Below are 18,386 nucleotides of genomic sequence, written 5' to 3'. Positions count from 1 at the left end.
TGTAATGTGTGAGCACTCTCAGTATTTCTGTTCAGGTTGCTCCGTGTCCATTAATCTAGTTTCCCTACCCCCTTACATTCTCATCTTGGCTGTAATTATTGACCGTTTGCTCTCACACAGGTGATTTATTTCTCATAGGAGCGCAGTAATGACAGGTGATCCTTTATTTCTGAGCCACTGGGTTACAGCTACAAGGTAACCTTGGGGGTTGCGTCTGGTTCAAGATCTGAAGAGCACCTCAGGAGCGTCATCTCAGGGAGTCCTCCCTCTCAGCACGTCCCGTAGAGCTGGGTTTTAGGTTCTGGAGGGAGTTGAGGTGCTCGGTGCACCGTTTTTCCTCCCGTTCTATCAAGGTCTGTCTCGTATGCCCCCAATTAGAACAGTCTGTAGTGGTAGAACCAGGCACACCTGGTTCTTCTGCCTTGAGGGTAGGTGGTCATAGTTTATGTAGACAACGGTTCTCAATCTGTAGGTCGTGACCCCTTTGGGGGTCGAACGACCCTTTCATAGAGGTCGCCTGATTCATAACAGTAGCACAATGACAGTGATGAAGTAGCAACGAAAATAATATTCTGGTTGGGGGTCACCGCCACATGAGGAGCTGTCTGAAAGGGTCGCGGCGTTAGGAAGGGTGAGAGCCGCTGGTGTAGACTGTCCTGTAGATTCGTTTCTCTGTTTCCTTCTCTGTCTTTTGCTCCCAATGAGTATAGACTGGGCCAACGAACTGCAGCTCGCAAGCCCTGTGCGGCTCTTCCAGGCTGTACGCGTGGCCCTGGAGTAAAATTGAGACATTTTATTATTATTATTATTATTCAGATAACGGTGATTCCATTTGTTTGTAACAATATACTTAATGGCTCTGGAATAATTTTTAAATGGCTGTGAGGGACAGGATCGGCTCTCCCGTCTCAAAAGTGTGCCAGCTCCTGGTATAGATCAATGGTTGTATCTTAGATGACGCTTGTGTAAGCTTTTCAGATCCCTGCCACGAACGAGTTCCCAAACTAGGAGGGCAGAATAATGGATCTACCTCTCTGTTAAAAAGGATTGGGGGTTATTTTCTGGCTGATGCTAACTCAGAGCGACCACATAGAACAAGGGAGTCGAACAGCCTCCGGCATTTCTGAAGTTCTAAATCTTTAAGGGAAGCAGAAGACCTCATCGTCCCTCCTTTTTGTAATTAAAAATGTGCTTGTTCAGCCCCGTCTTTGTCCCGAGGCGTTTCTGGTCGGTTTGAATTGCTGATTGTGTACTTGGCAGCCCACCTCCTGACGCCCGAAAGCACCAGGATTCCTGTGTGGTGTGGCAGTGTCAAAATCAACATCAAAGTGTGTACCAGCTGGCCAGAACAATGGGTTTTTGACGAAGAAGATGGGTTAAAATTTCAACAGAGCAAGAACGGGATTCAATAGAGGCCTTAATGGCAGTTTATTTGAAAAGATTCAGGGTTTTAATTCCCTGTGATGTTGTTGGCAGAAAGCTCATCCACTCTTAACCAAGCTTAATGAAGGTGAAGTGCGGCGCAAATGCGGTAATAGCCCCACTGCAATAACATGAGCTGAGGTTTATGCTGCACTTCCCATGTGGGAGGCGTGCTGCAAGTACTGTGCACGAATTACCACATCAGATACATCAGTAAATAAGCCTTTGATGGCAGATACTGTCTATGCCCCCCCTTTTTTTCTTTTAATATATGAAGAAGTTGAGGCACAGAAAAGTTAAAGCCTTTAGTCAGGGGCTCTTGTTTGCAAATTCCAGAAACAAAGAAACTCCAGTCAGCTAAAACAATCAAGGAACTGATTCGAAGGATCTGGAACTGCTCCCTAATGCCCTAGGCAACCAGGGAAGCTGAGCGGCTCACACCACAACCCACCCCGGCCGAGGCCATGGCGGAGTCCAGGGAGGATGCCACTCATGCCAACATTGGTTGGTATAAAGTACAGGAGTCACATTGGCCCCTCTCACTTGATATTGCTGCCACCCGCGAGGTAAATTCTCCGCGGTTGCTTGTTCTGTGTCGGTTGCTTCAGGGTCAGAGTTCTAGAAGGGCCTGCGATCAGATAAGCCCAGCTCATGCGTCCACTGTGCCCTGCCTTCTGAGGAGCAAGGGGTCTCCTGTGACTTTGGTCATGGCGGAGGCCCACCTCCCACGGGGGTGGGTGTGGGTGTGTTTCTGTGGCACAGGAAGGGGGTCCTGATGCTGCACAGCCGAAGCAGCTGCAAATAACCATCCCTGCTTCTTCACTGCCAGGATGGATAAACGGGATCATGGTTTTTGTCATCGATTTTTATGGCCATGGGACGTTACAGAAATAATGGACCCAAGGTTTGTGGTGAGGGTTTCGGGTGGTTCCATCAGTGACCGGGGCACCAGTGAGGCTTTGTGTGGTTAGTTTCAGACTCGTGGTGACCCCACGTGTGCAGTGAAGCCGCCCCCAGAAGATTTCTCAAGGCGGTGTCCTGGGAAGCAGATTGCCGGGCCTCTCTGAGACTCCTTTGGGTGGGTTGGGAACCTCGTAGAAGACGTTGAATAAGTGTGTTTTGGATGAAGCAACGCCGTTTGGGGCCGGCCCCACTTGCAGTGTTGTGTGCAGTCGTCGGTGCCACCCTCCAGGAGACCCTTGAGAGCTGGAGTGTGTCTCAAGCAAGAGTGAGTCTGGAAGCTGTGTCCCAACAGTAGAGCTGGGACGGGCCACTTGTCGGTGCTGCCAGCAGGCAGGGAAAGCTAAGGGGCTGTCACAGCACGGAGGGGGTGGGGGGGGCGCACACGAGGAACCAGGGCTGGTGGACAGGAGAGCTCGTGTTAGTGGAAGAACGAACTCTGTTTTCATATCTAGTACAAGGAGACAAAGACGCCCATTCAGACGAGGGAGACCATTAGCAGGAGCTTAGAATGGCGTCCAAGGGTTTTCTGAGATACACGGTCTTTAAAGGCGGTGGGAGGGCAAAGGAAACTGTCACAAAGACATGATTGGTGGCACATTAATGCATCACAGTTACAGGTGGGACTCTGGGATAGGAATGGGAACACGATTGGGTCACTTACATGATGTTCGACAGAAGAGCTTACAAGACTGGTCCAGGGCCCTCCGATCAAGACTATAGGGCAGTGGTTCTCAACCTTCCTAATGCCCTGACCCTATCGTACAGTTCCTCATGTTGTGGTGACCCCTGTTGTTACATTATTTTCGTTGCTACTTCATACCTGTCACTTTGCTACTGTTCAGAATTGGGCAACCCCTGTGAAAGGGTTGTGACCCCCAGGTTGAGAACCGCTGCTGTAGCGCATGCATGATTCATGACTCTTCAACCTCAGTCCTGTGATCTCCATCAAGGATACCCGGACAAAGCCCTCAGGGAAGACTGCCCCTCTCGGGGTTGGCTGGGGGAGGGGGGGAGGTAATCCACTCTCCAGGGCATTCTGCCAAGGGCAAGACTGTTCCCGTCTCTGGTGAATGGTCAGAAGGAATTCAGTGGAGGCTTATCCACGTGGGGTCTCTGCAAATGGATTTTGGCTTTCACTGTCATCCATAGCCTTCTGCAAACTGGGTGCTCAGAATTTAAGCTCTAATACAGCCTCCTCCACGGACCCTGGTTTTCCCATTGGTTCCTAGTCATGTGAGTATAAACTACCTGGCAGGTAATCGTCTAGTAAATGGTATCCGTTATTGTTCTACCTGTTGTTGGCTGCTCCCTTTTTCACATCGTCATGAGTTTAATGCACTTTCCCTCGCTGGGAAATGTCGCACTGTTACAGCAACAAGGCGAGGCATGTGTTCAGACTAGGGGGTGACCTGGCAGCTGACCTTTGCGCCTCACTTTCGTCACCTGTAAAACCTGAAACGAGCTAAAAGAATAATTTATAAATTATTAAGGGTTCATGAGAGAAGGGGAGGGGAAAATGAGCTGATTCCAGGAACCCAATCGGAAAGTGAATTTTGAAAATGACGAGGGCAACAAATGTGTGCGTCACACATTGCTGCATGTGTGGATTGTGATAAGAGTTGTATGAGCCCCAATAAAATGATTTAATTAAAAAAAAATGTGAAAGAGCAGCACCCAAGCTTATTCTGAGGATGAACTCAGGTGCTGGACTTGGCTCCGACCTCCGTGCCTGGCCCTCCTCAATCCCTCTGTAGCGTGAGCTCGTTTTCCTTTTCAAAGGAGGAGGAAACTGCAGTGCCCTGGCGCAAGACAGGCACCTTGCCCACCTTGTGACCGTGGGCCCCTGTGGCCTCCGTCACAGCCTCTCCCCACTGGCTCCGGTGTGGTGCTGCCCCGTTGTGACCCGAGCTCTTGGTCCACTCTTAGGCTGCTGGAGGAAGAGTCCGCCAAAAGGGCGGAACTGGAGAGGTGGCACGTGGAGCAGCGGCAGGCCATCCAAACGACGGAGGCCGAGAAGCAGGAGCTGGAGAACCAGCGCGTCTTGAAGGAACGGGCCCTGCAGGAGGCGATGGCCCAGCTGCACCAGCTCGAGCTGGAGCGGAAACAAGCGCTGGAGCAGTACGAGGTCAGTAGACTTGGCCGTGCGTGCGCACGCGTCTTCTCAGTTCCACACGGTTTTCGGTGGTGGAATTTCTGCTTTAGCTCAAAAGGAGCCCTGCCGGTGGTGGTGCGTAAGCGATGGTCTGTCTGCTGACCTCAAGGCTGGCAGAGGCCAGCTGCTCCCGGAAAAGGGGACAGCTGTGGAAACCCACAGGGGCAGCTCTTCTCTGGCCTACAGGGTTGCTGTGAGTCGGACTCCATTTGATGGCAGTGAGCTTTAGACAGGAGCTGGAGGGGGGACACTGCTAGGTAAGCATTTTGCTGCTGACCTCGAGTTTGGCAGTTTGAACCCACCAGCTGCTCCCTGGAAGGAAGACAAGCCTTGGAAAACGTCACAGGGCCGCGATGAGTCAGAATCGACTCTGAGGGTGGGAGTGGGTTTGAGGAGGAAGTAGGAGAAAGAGAGGAAGCCTTTCCAGGGGATGGGGTCTATGTAAAGAGTCTAACCAGAAACCATATAGTTATTTGGAAAGCTTAGCATAAGAATGTTTCACTTGAGCTGAAAGGCAGAGGAAGCTCGGGGAATTCAGGAATGGCCAAGGTGAGAAGCAGCCACCCCTGGAGGATGGAGGCAGGCACCCAGGGAAGGGGCAGATCCCCCTGTGCTGAGGGCCCGGCCTCGGCTCCGTGGGTGGCAGCAACACTTGTAGTGACGCAAGCTCCCGGGGAGTCGGCTCACGGAGCTGCCGCTGCTACGCAGCAGAGGCAGGCACCATGGGTGCTCCATGCACTCCAGCGGCAGACCAGGAAGAGCTCACTGGGACCTGCATGAAAAGCCTCACCTGCTTCTAGTGTCCCCTCCGCACCCTCTGCTGCCAGTGGCTAATGGGGCCAACCGCGAGGGAAGGCTGTGCCCGGCTCACAAGCCAGGGAGTGAGGGGTGGGTTTGGATGTGAGAGACAGTGACCTGGTAGCAGGCACACAGGGATCTTACACATTCATTTGCAGCCAGTGTGGATCAAGTGTCAGGAGCACAGGCCTTTCAATCAGGTAGCCTGCATTCAAATCCTGGCTTGGCTGCTTCCCCCTGTGGGACGCTGGGCAGGCTCCTACCCTCATCCATCAACTCGGGGAATAATACCTCCTACGTCTCCGAGAGGCTGGGAGGACTTGAGGAGATGAATCACGAGCGTCCATGCAGTGCCCGGCCATTGCTACCTGGTCCTCACACCCCTGTGTGTCCGTCCACACAGCCCGAGTCTGCTCTGTTCCAGGGAGTCAAAAAGAAGCTGGAGATGGCGACCAGTAAGACCAAGAGCTGGAAGGACAAAGTGGCCCAACATGAGGGATTGATTCGACTGATAGAACCTGGTCAGACTCTTTGAAACAACATATGTATGCTTTTCAGGGTGGGGTGGGGTGGGGTGTTTGTGTGTAGCCCATATGTCCAGAAATCGAGCTGTTCAGGGTAAATTTCTCTCGACTAACTGGGCTTCTAGTTGGTAAGAGGACCCAGTGAATCTCCATTGTGTACCTCTTCAAGCTGTTTGGGCAAAGATCCCTGCTGTCGTGGTGGACTGAAGAGCAGGCTTTCTACTCCCATAAAGAGTTACCGTCCCAGAAACCCATAGGAGCAGTTAAACCCTGTCCTAGAGGCTCACCCTGCATCAGAATCCACCGATGGCAGGGAGGGAGGGAGTTGTTTTGGCTGGTGTAGCATGCCATTCATACACCTCGGATGAGATTTCTTAGAGGAGAAATAAAGTAGAAGAGAGACTATTTTTGTTGGGACATGAGCGTGTACATTGAAAGATGGCGCCGTTTCGAGCATTCACAGCATGTTTGTCTCTTAGGCTCCAAAAACCCTCACCTGATCACTAACTGGGGCCCTGCAGCGTTCACCGAGGCCGAGCTGGAGGAGAGGGAGAAGACCTGGAAAGGAAAGAAGCTGGCTGAGTAAGAAGTGGTGGAGCGGCCGAGAGCTGGGTGCTAAACGCCAGCAGCACCGGCTCCCCGCCCCGCCTGTTCTTCCTTCGGGGCCTCCAACTGTGTGAGGACGCCCAGGGAGCCTTCTCATTTATCTCCGCTTAGGAACGTGTCTTAAGGTTTCTGGCTGCTTAATAAACACATGTCATTTTTATTTAATGATCTCTTTGAAGCGCCTTTGTAAGAAGAAATTCGGTTCTTACCGGGACTAGCTCTCTGTATCTGTGTGCCTTCGAAATTTCCCAGCTCCTCGGAACGTTAGCCACTTGGCCATAATGTCCTTGTCCTCGGAAGCTGGCAGGTGCGGTAGGCCAATGAAACCTGGGTGGGAAACAGTCCCTCCCACGGTTTGATTCTGTATCACTCCAGGTCCACTCCAGCAGGAAGGAGGGAAGGACACGTCACAGAGAAGCTGATGACCCCGCTGGGGTCTTAGGGGTGGGGAGATGGGCAAGCCCGTGCCTGGGGGCAGAGTGATAGTGGGATGTGCATGTGCTTATACTTGGGGGAAGTGGCACGGTGGGCCATATGCCTTGTGGGGTCCTTCCTTAGCCTGACGTGTTCCTCAGCTACACCTGAAGGCATGAAGGGAGCTTAGCTGTGCCACGCAGCCCCTCTGCCCAGGCCGGCGCTGTGGGCCTGCTCTCCAGCTCCGTGTGAACCCCGAGCAGTGTGCACGGTGCATGTGCGTGGGGGTGAAGGAGAGTCCCTGAACTGCAGAGCGCTTCTGATTCGCATCCTGCCTTTAATGGCACAGATGCAGGCATGCAGTCATTCTTTTAAGCAGCGCTTTGGCTAGGACGGAAGAAAGACACAACTTTCTACTCCCATGAAGAGTGAACAGTCTTGGAAACCCGCAGGCGTAGTTCTGCCCTGTCCTATGAGTCAGAATCGACGTGGTGGCAGCGAGTTTGCTTTTTTGTTTACGATAGACAATGCCAACCCCAAAGTCCCATGTGGAATGGTCTTTTGATAGGGAATCATCAGTGATTGGAATAGTTCCAACAGGTACCAGCTGTGCACCTGCTGGCCACGCCCTTGCTTTTCCTTTTGTACAAAGCCCGTAGGGAGACTCTCAGGTGTGGGAACGCCCTCCTCAAGCCTTTTCCTTTATAAGTAGGGGTGTGGCCATTGGTAGGAATTACAGCGTGGAGTGGGAATGATGTATTTATAATCTCCAAACATTCTTCTTATCTAAATATTGTACAATGTAATGTGCTGAGCTTTCTTTATAGTTAGCCAATTTTTCTAAGCCATATTAAAAATGTTTTATATGTTTGGGTGTTTGGGGTTTCTTTTAGTAAAATGGACCCAGTAAGAAAATGAAAAACAAAGAAACAAAAGATCAAAACAATGTACCTTTCAACTGTCTGGCTTAATAAAATACTGGGTAAAGCTGTCTGTGTTTATGTATATTTGCATGTAAGGAAATGGACTTTGGGCTGGGGGCACTTGCCGAGAAGGCCAAGTTCGGAGTCTGGACGTCCCCAGACCAACGCTGTCCAGACGTAAGCACTGGCCTGTGTTTGGTACTTGAGTCGCGGATGTGGGGAGACCTGGCTGGTGTGTCAGCTCCCAGGCGGAACTTACAGAGGCATTTTTCTGCCCGACTGTTGCTGCCGCCGCCCAATCCTCTGAACTGCTTTCCCGAATCCTCTGATTATGCCCGTCTGTCCCTCCCGCCAGAGTCAGCAGTGTGGGTTTTTGTTTTGGTTTTATTTCAAGATTTCCAGGATCAGGATGCCTCTTGTGGGCTAAGCAGGCCCACCAAGCCCCACAGAGGGTGCCCGGAAAAGCTGACCTCTTGCCTTCAGAGGGGTGCCAGCAAGCGGGGGTGCTGTTAAACAACTGTGACTCTCACCTGGGGGCAATTTTGCTGCCCCCAAAGAACAGTGAGCAAAATGTGCGGGTACATCTTTGGTGGCTCCCACTGCAGGAGGGGTTGTTGTTCGCGTCTAGTAGCGACTGTCAGACACAGGACAGCCCCCATCACAGAGGATGATCTGGCCCCAAACGTCAGTGGTGCTGAGGTCGCGAAAACCCGCCCAACGGAATGGCAAGTTCGGGGGTCCCGAACAAGGGCAAACTTGTGAGACAGAAGGGCCTATTCTGTCCCTCACAGTAGTTGAAAAGTTATTCGAGAGCCATAAATAATAGTTTTACAAATATGGAAAATTCAAATTAATATTATAAATGAGACTGATGGTTTTATTTTCATTTTCAGTTGTACGCCAGAGCCCCATGTACAGACTGAAAGGGGGAACTGATTACAAGGATCTACATATAACCTCCTCCGTGGGGGTCGGACAACAGAAAAGTGGGTGAAGGGAAACGTCAGACACTGTAAGATAAGACAAAATAATTTATAAATTACCAAGGGTTCATGAGGGAGGGCGAAAGGGGGAGGCAGAGGGGGGGAAGAGCTGATGCCAGGGGCCTATGTGGAGAGCAAATGTTTTGAGAATGATGAGGGTAACGAATGTACAAATGTGCTTTATACAATTGATGTATGTATGCATTGTGATAAGAGTTGTATGAGCCCCCAATAAAATGATTAAAAAAGAAATTAAAAAACATTTACCCCCAAAAAGAAAAAGAGCTGCACACGGCGCACACGCTGCAGGTTGCTGCCCCTGGTCCAGCACATGGCCGTCTCAGCACCAGGCTTTCCCTTGAAGGAGTGGTTGGACCCCTTGGGTGTGCGTGGTGGACGGCTAGGAGCGAGACTGCGCTATGGGCGCTGCCGGAGGCAGAGGGCAGGAGGCTTGGTAGGTTCAGTGCAGGGTAGACCAGCTCTGTAGAATTTGAAGTCTGCTGCAGGTGGTTGCAGCAGGAAGTGTTAAAAGGTGCTTGCCCTTGATGAGTTACCCTGAGTGGCTTCACACCACCTCTGTCACGAACAGTGCAGGAAAACAGGACCCGTCACCCGCTTGTAACATGTGGGTCTAGTGAGACGGGAACCGTGGCGATGGGAAGGCCACGACTGGGAGGCTCAAAGGCTTAGCGAGCCCTCTGGAGAGCCAGGACTGTGGAGAAGGACACGTTCAGAGCTGCATGGTCAGCTGCCATCTTGGAACTTGTGGGGTTAAGGGGGAGAGGGGACCCCACAAATCATCACAGGTCTGGTAGGTGCAATTGTACAGCGATAATAAGTGAAGATTATAGTAAAGTCATAGAGAGCATGAGAGTTAAAAGATAAGAGTCAAGTAATGGAGTCAGACTCAATTCATGGTAGCATTGCTCACCTCAGCCCCGCTTGGTGGTCCACGTGGAGGGAGAGAGAGAAACTTTAATTCTTCCCAAGCTTTTATCCTCTCTGGGGATGTGCAAGCCCCCTAATTATAGGTGAAGACATACGTCACAGGAAAGGGTTGTACAATAGGCGTACACATTGTAGGAAGGGGATCTATGATAGGCGTAAGCGTGACAGGAAGGGGATGAGCTAGGGGAGTGCCTGTAGCAATGGGAAGGTCTAGGGTTATACATGTGACAAGATGGGCGGACCATAGATTCATGATGGCAATAGATTCAGGATGACCATAGATTCACTTGGTAATCCTTGGGCGGGCTTGACCTCTCTGGTGTCTCGTACAAGGAAACAGACAACTACTGTCGGTATCAGAAGGAAGTGGGCCCTAGTTGTTGTGGGATAAACAGTAGTGTCTGCTTGGTCCAGATGTCTGATAGCTCTTAGGGAGAATAACCCCTAATGTACTCCTGATGACCTCCAAGTGTATAGTCATTCTCAAACAGCTAAGTCTGGCATATATTTGGGGGAGACAGTTTGAGAGAAATCCCTCTATTTCCCACAGGAACTGGGTATTTTTTTGCAGTGAAAGGGTAGAATTTAATCATTATTTACAAGACACTGTGAGAGATGAAGTTCCATACAAAAGGAAGAAGGCCAGTGATAGGCGACAGACTTCATACAGTATGTAGCATTTGGGGTCATTCAAGTATCGTTTTGTTGTGAAAAGTGCTACGTTAACCAATCACATGTATGAAGAATTCTTTAAAAAAAAAATTTATTGGGGGCTCATACACCTCTTATCCCAATCCACCCATCCATCCATTGTGTCAGGCACGTTTGTACATTTGTTGCCATCATCATTCTCAAAACATTTTTTTTTCTACTTGAACCCTTGGTATCAGCTCTTTATTCCCCTCTCCCCCCCTCCATCTCTCATGAACCTTTGATAATTTGTCAATTTTTTTTCATATCTTATACTGACCATTGTCTCCCATCACCCACTTTTCTGTAGTCTGTCCCCTTGGGAGGGGGTTATATGTAGATCATTGTGATCGGTTCCCTCTTTCTCCCTGGATCTTCCCCTTCCATCTTGGTATCGCTACTCTCATGATTGATCCTGAGGGGTTTATCTGTCCTGGATTCCCTGTGTTTCCAGTTGTTATCTGTACCATCTACATGCTCTGGTCTAGCCGGATTTGTAAGGTAGAATTGGGATCATGATAGTGGGGCAGGGGGGTGGGAAAGCATTAAAGAACTAGAGGAAAGTTATATGCTTCATCGATGCTCTACTGTACCTGAATAGATCTTCTCTTCCTTGTGACTCTTCTGTAAGGGGAAGTCCAATTGTCTACAGATGGCCTTTGGGTCTCCACACCCCCTTTTCACATTGGTATAATTTTTTTCTGGGTCCTTGATGCCTGATACCTGATCCCATCGACACCTCTGTGATCACACAGGCTGGTGTGCTTTATGAAGAGTTCTTAGTCGAGAAAGAGTTAAGACAAATTTAGACCAAGCAGAGTATGCAACTAAAAATCTCAGGACTCAGTTGTGTGGTCTTAAAGGTCCCAGGGGTGCCATCTGGAGCCTGGAAGGCATGTCCTTCAGAGGTAGTTTCCGGCACAACATTCAGATCTTCTCCCTCTATGGAGAACTACTTTCAATCAAGCTCAAGGAAGCCTTGCATACAGACTTGTTTTACGGTTTTACAGAGCTTCAGTCTGGTCCAAGCCTCCACGGTCTTCCAGCATGATCCTAAGTGTCTCCGTTTCATGAATTTTATCAGCAGCTTGAAAGATACTTGAAACGGCATTCAGAATAACCACCATCATCTTGACGTCCTTGGCGTGACACGGCTCCTGGTGCTCCTGTTATGCCAGTGGACGAGGCCCACAGTCTGCTCCGCTGCCTGCCCCTCAGATCGTTGCTCACGGCCCGGACGGCTTCTTTTTGAGACTTTTTTGGTTTTTGTTATACAACACGAAGAGGATAATCAGTGCACTGAATTATACATGTAGAAGTTGTTGAATTGGAGAATATTTTGTGTACATTTTTGGCCAGAATTTTAAAAAAATCATATCAATAACAAGTACAAGAAAGAAGAGAATGTTCTAGAATTGATTGTAGTGATGATTGTACAACCCTTTTTTTCCTCCTGATTTGGTTGGGTTTATTTGCATTGTATTGTGAGCTCTTATAGATATTATAATAATCCATATTTCAATTAGATCAAGCATAATTGCTGCCACCAGGTTCAAAACATTTTCTTTCTTCTTGAACTCTTTGAAATCAGCTCTCCTTTACCCGTCTTCCTACCCCTCCAGGAACCTTTGTTATTATATTCTTTATTTTTTCCGTGTCATACACCATCTGGCTTCAGGAGAATGTTGATGGGCAATGGGACAAATCCAGGATTCACAGCTTGCTGCATCCAGTCCTGACAGGCTGCTGTGACGTTTGGCATTGTCCAGGTAGTCTCCTGAATATTCGTTTTGGGGACAGCGAGTGCTGCTGCATCTCTTGCAGCCCGTGTCTGTTCATGTGTCGTGTGTCCCCGCGACAATGTTCCCTGTGCCTTTTAGTGCAGGAGTCACAATGGTCAATGCAGTCGCTCCAAGAAGTGTCACAAGTTGTGGCACGACTCCCTTTCCACAACCATTTCAATCCCTGAGACAGGAAATGGCCCAGCACTTGTGGGCCCGTGTGATGCAGGAAACAATTAAATGAAGGAGAATGTGCTCACCAGCATCTAAAGGGAGCGCAGGATCCTTGTTTCAATAGAGGTTTGGAAGTGTCCGGGTAAAGAGTGCAAGGAACCACATGCTAAAAAAGACGTATCGGGAACTCCTCAGAGAGCTGGCAGAGGGCTATCTGCACCATACTCCGTAACCACGTCTCAGAAGGGGGAGCCATCACCTGCAGGGTTGCCCAGAGTCCACACAGCTGGTTCCCTGATGTCAGCATGCAGCCATGCCAACAGAAGTGAATGCTGGGATTGCACCTCCTCCGACCACAGCCTGGGTCTGTCTGATGTCCCAGAAGCAATGTTAGTGAGTGCCCAAGCCGACTCAAACTGATTGTGGCTACAGTCAGTTCTCCTCAAAAAGGGCACAATTTCAGAATCAAGGCTTCCCGGAGGAGGTCTATGGGGGGGGTCATGTTTTCCCTGGAGAGCAGTTACCTAGTGGCTTGAGTAGCCTGGACTTGGCTTTCCAAATTCTTGCCATTTATGCCTTTATGACGCCGTCATCCACAGACCGGTTGACAGTGCCCTGCTGGGTCGTTTTTCCAGCAGTTGGAGGTATAGCACCCGCAGCCTCAGGAAAGGAGCTGACATCCGCTTCTCAGCATCAGGTCATCCGGCTTAGCTCTCCTCCGTTCCACAGGAACCTCTGACCTCTGCAGCGCCACCTCGTTTCCGTGCTGCTTCCCCTGGTTCTTGAATCTTCCTTCTTGAGTCTGTGAAGCCAGGCAGCCGGTGAATTCGCATTCTCAGCCGTGAGCAGGGTCGTAGGGCAGAGGGAGAACGCTGCAGAGCGGCTCACCGGCTGCCCCCTGGAGTCACCCAGGACAGCTCTGGAACCCAGGGCAGTGTGGCCAGAGCCGGGTGTCTTCGTTCCAGCAACACCCAGGCTGCTCACGTTTTCTAAGAGGGTGACTAGGTTTCCAGCAGCATGTTGACTGGTGAGTTTTCCGGTCTGGTCCACACACTGAGAAATGGCACCGAGGCCCCACCTGACCTCTGGCTGCAAATGGGAGGAGACTCCCATCAGCACCAGCTCTGGGCCGACTGCCACCAGGCAGAATCCCAACAAGCCTCCAGCCCCCATCCCTTTGGCCTGTGCTGACACCAACCCATTCTAATCTGCTGGGTTCGAGAACCCACTGCAGTGGCCACAGAGAACCCACCGACAGTCCTTAGAAGGGGGGGGGGGGGGGTTGTTATTAGGGAAGTTTACACGCCAGCTTCATGAACCATTAAGGATAGAGTCTTGGGTCCACAGCAGCACCCCTCTTTGGCCAGCGACTAAGTCTCTGGTCCTCAGGCTCTTGGTCTCTGCTTCTGCTCCGCCCACGGCTGCTTAGCGTCCTCCCTGTCCCTCTGCCCTGTCTCCTCTCCCAGCTTCTGCCCCGGGGTCCCTGTGGGGGCTTGGCTCTGCGCCACTGCCGTGTGCCCCAGCCGCTGTGCCCGAGCCTCGGGCAGATCTTGAATACTCTCTGCTGGTGGCTCTTCCTTCCCGAGGGTCCCGGGGTTCCCTCTCGCGGGTCCTGCTTCTGAGGTGGCTCTCTTCTAGCCAGGGGTGAGGCAGCAAACGCAGACCAGTCCCCTCCACTGCTGGTTTGGTTCCCATTGGTGTTTCACGCAGCCTGTTCGCAGGGTCATTTGGTGGGAGTTAGAGAGACGCGGATAGAAGAGCCATATTCAGAAATGTCACGTCAGCACACAACTCATCACGTAAAAACTGGGCCTCTTCTGGCTCTCATCCGCTATGGCTGAACCAGAAAGAGCCAGCTGGAAGCCTGGTCGGCGCACGCAGCAGCTAAGGCGGATGAGCTTTCAGACTCCCCGCCCAGGTGGTGATGGGCCCTGGGCAGCACTGGGGCCCCTCTTAACGGGCAAAGCCATCACGGTGCCTTCCAGTGGGGCCACCCCCACGGACTGATGACCTTCGAGGTCTGTCTGATCCCCAAGGGGGTCGCGACCCACAGGTGGAGAACCGCTGGTCTAGGAAGTCAGGTGGTATGGAGCGAGGGGTATGGCTTGTAGTTGGAAGTCCTTGACCTCAGGGCAGGTGCTCACAATTTACTGGGGGAAAAAAATAAGTCTTGCGACTAATTTAAGCCAAGGAATAGCTACTGCTTTCCTCTCTTTACCCTTCGACTCACTGCCTTCCCTGTGTGTGCCCTCCGGGACCCACAGAGACCCGTCGCTCAACCATGGTGGGTAGAGAGGCTACAGATGGCTCCTGTGGCCTGGTGGTCCTACCACCAGAGCAGCAAGGCCAGTGGCTGCTCAAAGACTGGTGCAAGAGGGCCTCCACAGATTGGCTCCTATGGACCCCGAACTTAACCCCAATATCCACCTATGGAGAATGGATCAATGAACTATCGATCTATTGGAACTATTGACAAAGGAGTGCTACTCCCCCCCAACCCAGCCCCACACAACATGTTACTGAGATGCAAAAAACACAAGACGGTGTGTTGAGCAAAGAAGCCAAACATGAAACACACGAGTCTGATTCTCCTTACAGTCATTTACAGTAGCACCCCGAACTTGATCACCTCCATACTCGACCTAATCACAATTTCCACGCTAAATGTGGAGAACATTTTGCATCGGAGCTTGAACAAAACATCGGAATCCGACCCGACGCATGTGATTGTTGTCAACAAAAGCAGTTCGTGTTTCGGTCACTACATGTTATTTAAACTTTTTGCAGCTGCGTTCCAAGTGTTTTGCTATAATTTTTAGTTTTTGTGGCTTTTTGTACCATTTTTAGATAAAAAACATGGGTCCTAAGAAAGTTTGTTGAAAAGAATCATGATAAGGAACGGGTTAGCCGTGTAATTGATATTATTGATGATAATTTAGTAAACCCTTTTAGAAAACAGTTAAGGAAATGCCAACAGCAGACCAATTTGGGGGAGGGCGGATGTGAGGTGGAGGGAAGCCAGCCAGGTCCTAGTGAGAAAAGGCAAAGAAGGGAACACTCCTGAAAGGCAGCTACCAGTTGATTTTCTGGAAGGGGTTCTCCTTCCAAACAATGCCTCGCTCTCCACACCTCCTCTCCACATCCGTGTCCGCAGATCCGGGTCCAACTCAAGGTATGGGCCAGACTCTAGTTGTTAAAAACATGTTAAATATTGTGTTTCTTATTTAAATTATATTATCTAACTCTGAACTTACTTTGAAATTTCGGTGTCATGTTTTGTAAAAAAGGGCAAGGTCAGAGTAAAACCCGGGTAGTCGAGAACGAATTAATCCCCTTTCAGTTATGGGGAAAATTGATTTGGAATTCGACTGCATTGCATCTCGACGCTCCTTCTAGAACGGATTAGCACCGAGGTCCGGGGTTCTACTGTCTATTCCATTTATTGTAGTTTCCAGAACAGGCCTAGTCTGTGGTTTAGAAGTTGGAATGGAGGTTACCTGTGGGTGGGTGTGGGAGTGAGGGTCGGGGAAGGAGTACTCTGCTGAAAATGAGTGGTAGTTACATAGGTAAAGATTGGTCAAGATCTGGGCTGTTCCACCCCCTCCTTCATCTTGGGTCCTTTGAATCCATGCTGCCGTCTTGCATTGTTTCTCCGTGGGCCTCTACCCCCATCACTATGCGCTCGCTTCCCTCCTGGGCTGGCAGCGGGTGGGGGCTTCGGCATCTCCACCCCTCCTCATCCACTGCTCTGCTCCCGTGGACCTTTCTGAGGCTGCTGACTCCTTGGCCCTGGGGAGTCTGTGGTGGACACGGAATTCCCACCACGGCCAGCCTCAGACTCCTCTTCCTGTCCCAACCACGGCCGACCAGCCCAGGGCTCCCTGGGTCACCCTTGTGCACCCACAAGAATGCGGCCGTGCTCATGCGGATGTTCTGCACAGCCTGGGCGCGGGGCCAGGACTTCAGGAGTGGGCAGAGGAAAACTTTGTCCCGTAACCTCATTCTGTTCCACTCCCCAGGGTCCGAGCCCGTCCCTCCTCCCTGACCCCAGGAGCCCTCGTTTCCTGCCCCTAGCTCCTTGCCTCCTGGCCAGGCGGCTGGATCTGCTTTGACATCGCTGCCTGTGATCTCTGGGCGAGCAGGCCTCACCTTCCCCGTACCTCCCCCTCGGTTCCCAGGCTCCCCGCTCCGTCCTGGGCCGGCCTCCCGGGAAGACGACGTTCTCCTGCCCCCGCAGCTTGTCCGCCTGCTTCCCTGGGGAAGCTGCGCCTCCCCCGGCCACCGCAGGGCCACTGCCAGGCTGGGCCGCTGGGTTCCCATCCAGAGGGCATTTGCTGATGAAATGTTTGTTCACCAGGGAGCAGGAAGAAGGTGGAGGTGGGAGGCTCGCCCCAGAGCCCAAGGCCTCGCGGCTTCACCAGCACGAGCTGGGAGCGGCCAGCGAGGCAGAGGGCTGGGGCTTCTTTCTGGTAGTGGCCGTGCCTGCGGCACCCTGCGGCTGCTTCGGCCTTGAAAAAGGAGATGCTGGAGAGGAGCGTGGGCTTCCCCGCTCGGGGTTCCTCTTCCCGGGTTCCCTTGGGTGCTGAGATTCAGGCTGCGCACTCAGCCTCTGCTTTCTCTCCGGGTCATGTGCGGTGGCCACCCTAGCCTCTCAGCTGCTGCTGGGTGAGCTCTGCTCCCTGTCCCCCCCACACACCCCACACCCGCTCCCAGAGTCTCCAACAGCAGCCACAGCTTTGGGTGTTGGGGGCGGGGGGGGGGGGGGGATGTTGCCTCCACAGCAGGGGCTCTGAGGAACCTTTCCAAAGGCGCCCCCCCTGCTGAAAGGCAGAGACTGACTGCTTTGCCGCCAGCACACAGCTAGCTAGCAGCCTCTGAGCAAGGGCTTGGCTTGTTGCTGCTGTTGTTCTTAGTCCTTTTATTTTAAAATGATTTTAGGGTTACAGATAATATGTAAAGAGAATACAGAGAGTTCCTCATATAGTAACGCCAAATGTTAATTACTGATAGTACATTTGTCAAAGTAAAGAAACCAGAATCACATTATTATTATAAGCTAAATTGAAATTTATTTATTTATTTATTTATTTTTTTATTTTTCCCACATTAAATGGGTTTGAATGGAGTAGAACTGCTTCATACCTTTTTTGGGAACTTGATCGTCAGGGCCTAAGTACCTGTAGAGATTTCCATTTGATGGTTACAAGATAATAAACGGATTCCCAACTGTTGAATGTTTTAAGTTTTAGATTTTCCTCATTCATCCAACCCAAACCAAGCTCTTTTGCCTTGATTGCGACTCATAGCAACCAGCTGACAGCCTAGAACTGCCCCATGGGGTTTGCAATGCTAAAATCTTTAGGAGGCAGACTGCCAGTTTTCTCCCACAGAAAGGGACCAACTGATGAAGGTGAGCACCTTAACCACTGAACCATCAGGGCTCCTTTTCCATGTTTTTAAAGTCCTGTATTAATATTTTTGTACAGTAGTCTTTAACACAGTATTTCCTTAGAAACCCCCGCAATTAAAATTATTATTATCGGTAGCATTACCACTGATTAAGTGCATGACAGGGTTTCAATAAATTGAAAAAGTGGGAAAATCTCCTATGTTTCCATTTCCATTATTCCATGATCTTTTAGAGGCCCCTCAGATCACCACCACCACCACCTCCTCCTTGGGTTTTAGTCTTTTCATTTATACAATTAGGAAATTGAACTACATACTTCTAAAATACACTATACCTTATTGTTAAATCCCTCACGTGATCCAAGGGTAGTTAAATCCCGAACTGGCTGAACATGCAATATACTTATCCAGAATGGTTGTGCTACTTAAAAGATTGAAATCAATGTTACTGGATTGTATATGTAGAAATGGTATATTGTGCTTATGCTTTCTTAATCTTACTTACTTCCATCACGATAATTAAAAAACAAAACCCAGCAAAACCACATACACAGCAAAAATGTTAATACGTCAAAATTGTAAAAGGGAAAACATTTTTT

The 18,386-nt window shown here is 50.5% G+C and overlaps 1 protein-coding gene and 1 pseudogene across 2 annotated transcripts in view; one reads left to right on the top strand and one right to left on the bottom strand.

The window, feature by feature from the left end:
* The window catches only part of SWAP70 (switching B cell complex subunit SWAP70), a 90,380-nt gene extending 82,510 nt beyond the window's left edge, over positions 1 to 7,870 (top strand). The window contains exons 10-12 of one of the 2 annotated variants that reach the window (XM_004711539.3): positions 4,312 to 4,510; positions 5,760 to 5,856; positions 6,339 to 7,870. In XM_004711539.3, the coding sequence (XP_004711596.1) occupies positions 4,312 to 4,510; positions 5,760 to 5,856; positions 6,339 to 6,445 (403 nt within the window). In that variant the 3' untranslated portion in view covers positions 6,446 to 7,870. Of the gene's footprint in view, positions 1 to 4,311; positions 4,511 to 5,738; positions 5,857 to 6,338 lie in introns of both variants that reach the window. The other variant, XM_045290978.1, reaches the window with a different exon arrangement.
* Positions 7,871 to 11,228: 3,358 nt separating this feature from the next.
* On the bottom strand, positions 11,229 to 15,013 carry LOC101649214 (annotated as a pseudogene).
* Between the last annotated feature and the right edge of the window lie 3,373 nt (positions 15,014 to 18,386).

Source organism: Echinops telfairi, unplaced genomic scaffold (assembly GCF_000313985.2).
Source record: "Echinops telfairi isolate 266 unplaced genomic scaffold, ASM31398v2 ScPeMD7_60;HRSCAF=208, whole genome shotgun sequence".
NCBI lineage: Eukaryota > Metazoa > Chordata > Mammalia > Afrosoricida > Tenrecidae > Echinops > Echinops telfairi.
The sequence above is the reverse complement of the archived record's forward strand: the minus strand, read 5'-3'. Positions and strand labels throughout refer to the sequence as shown.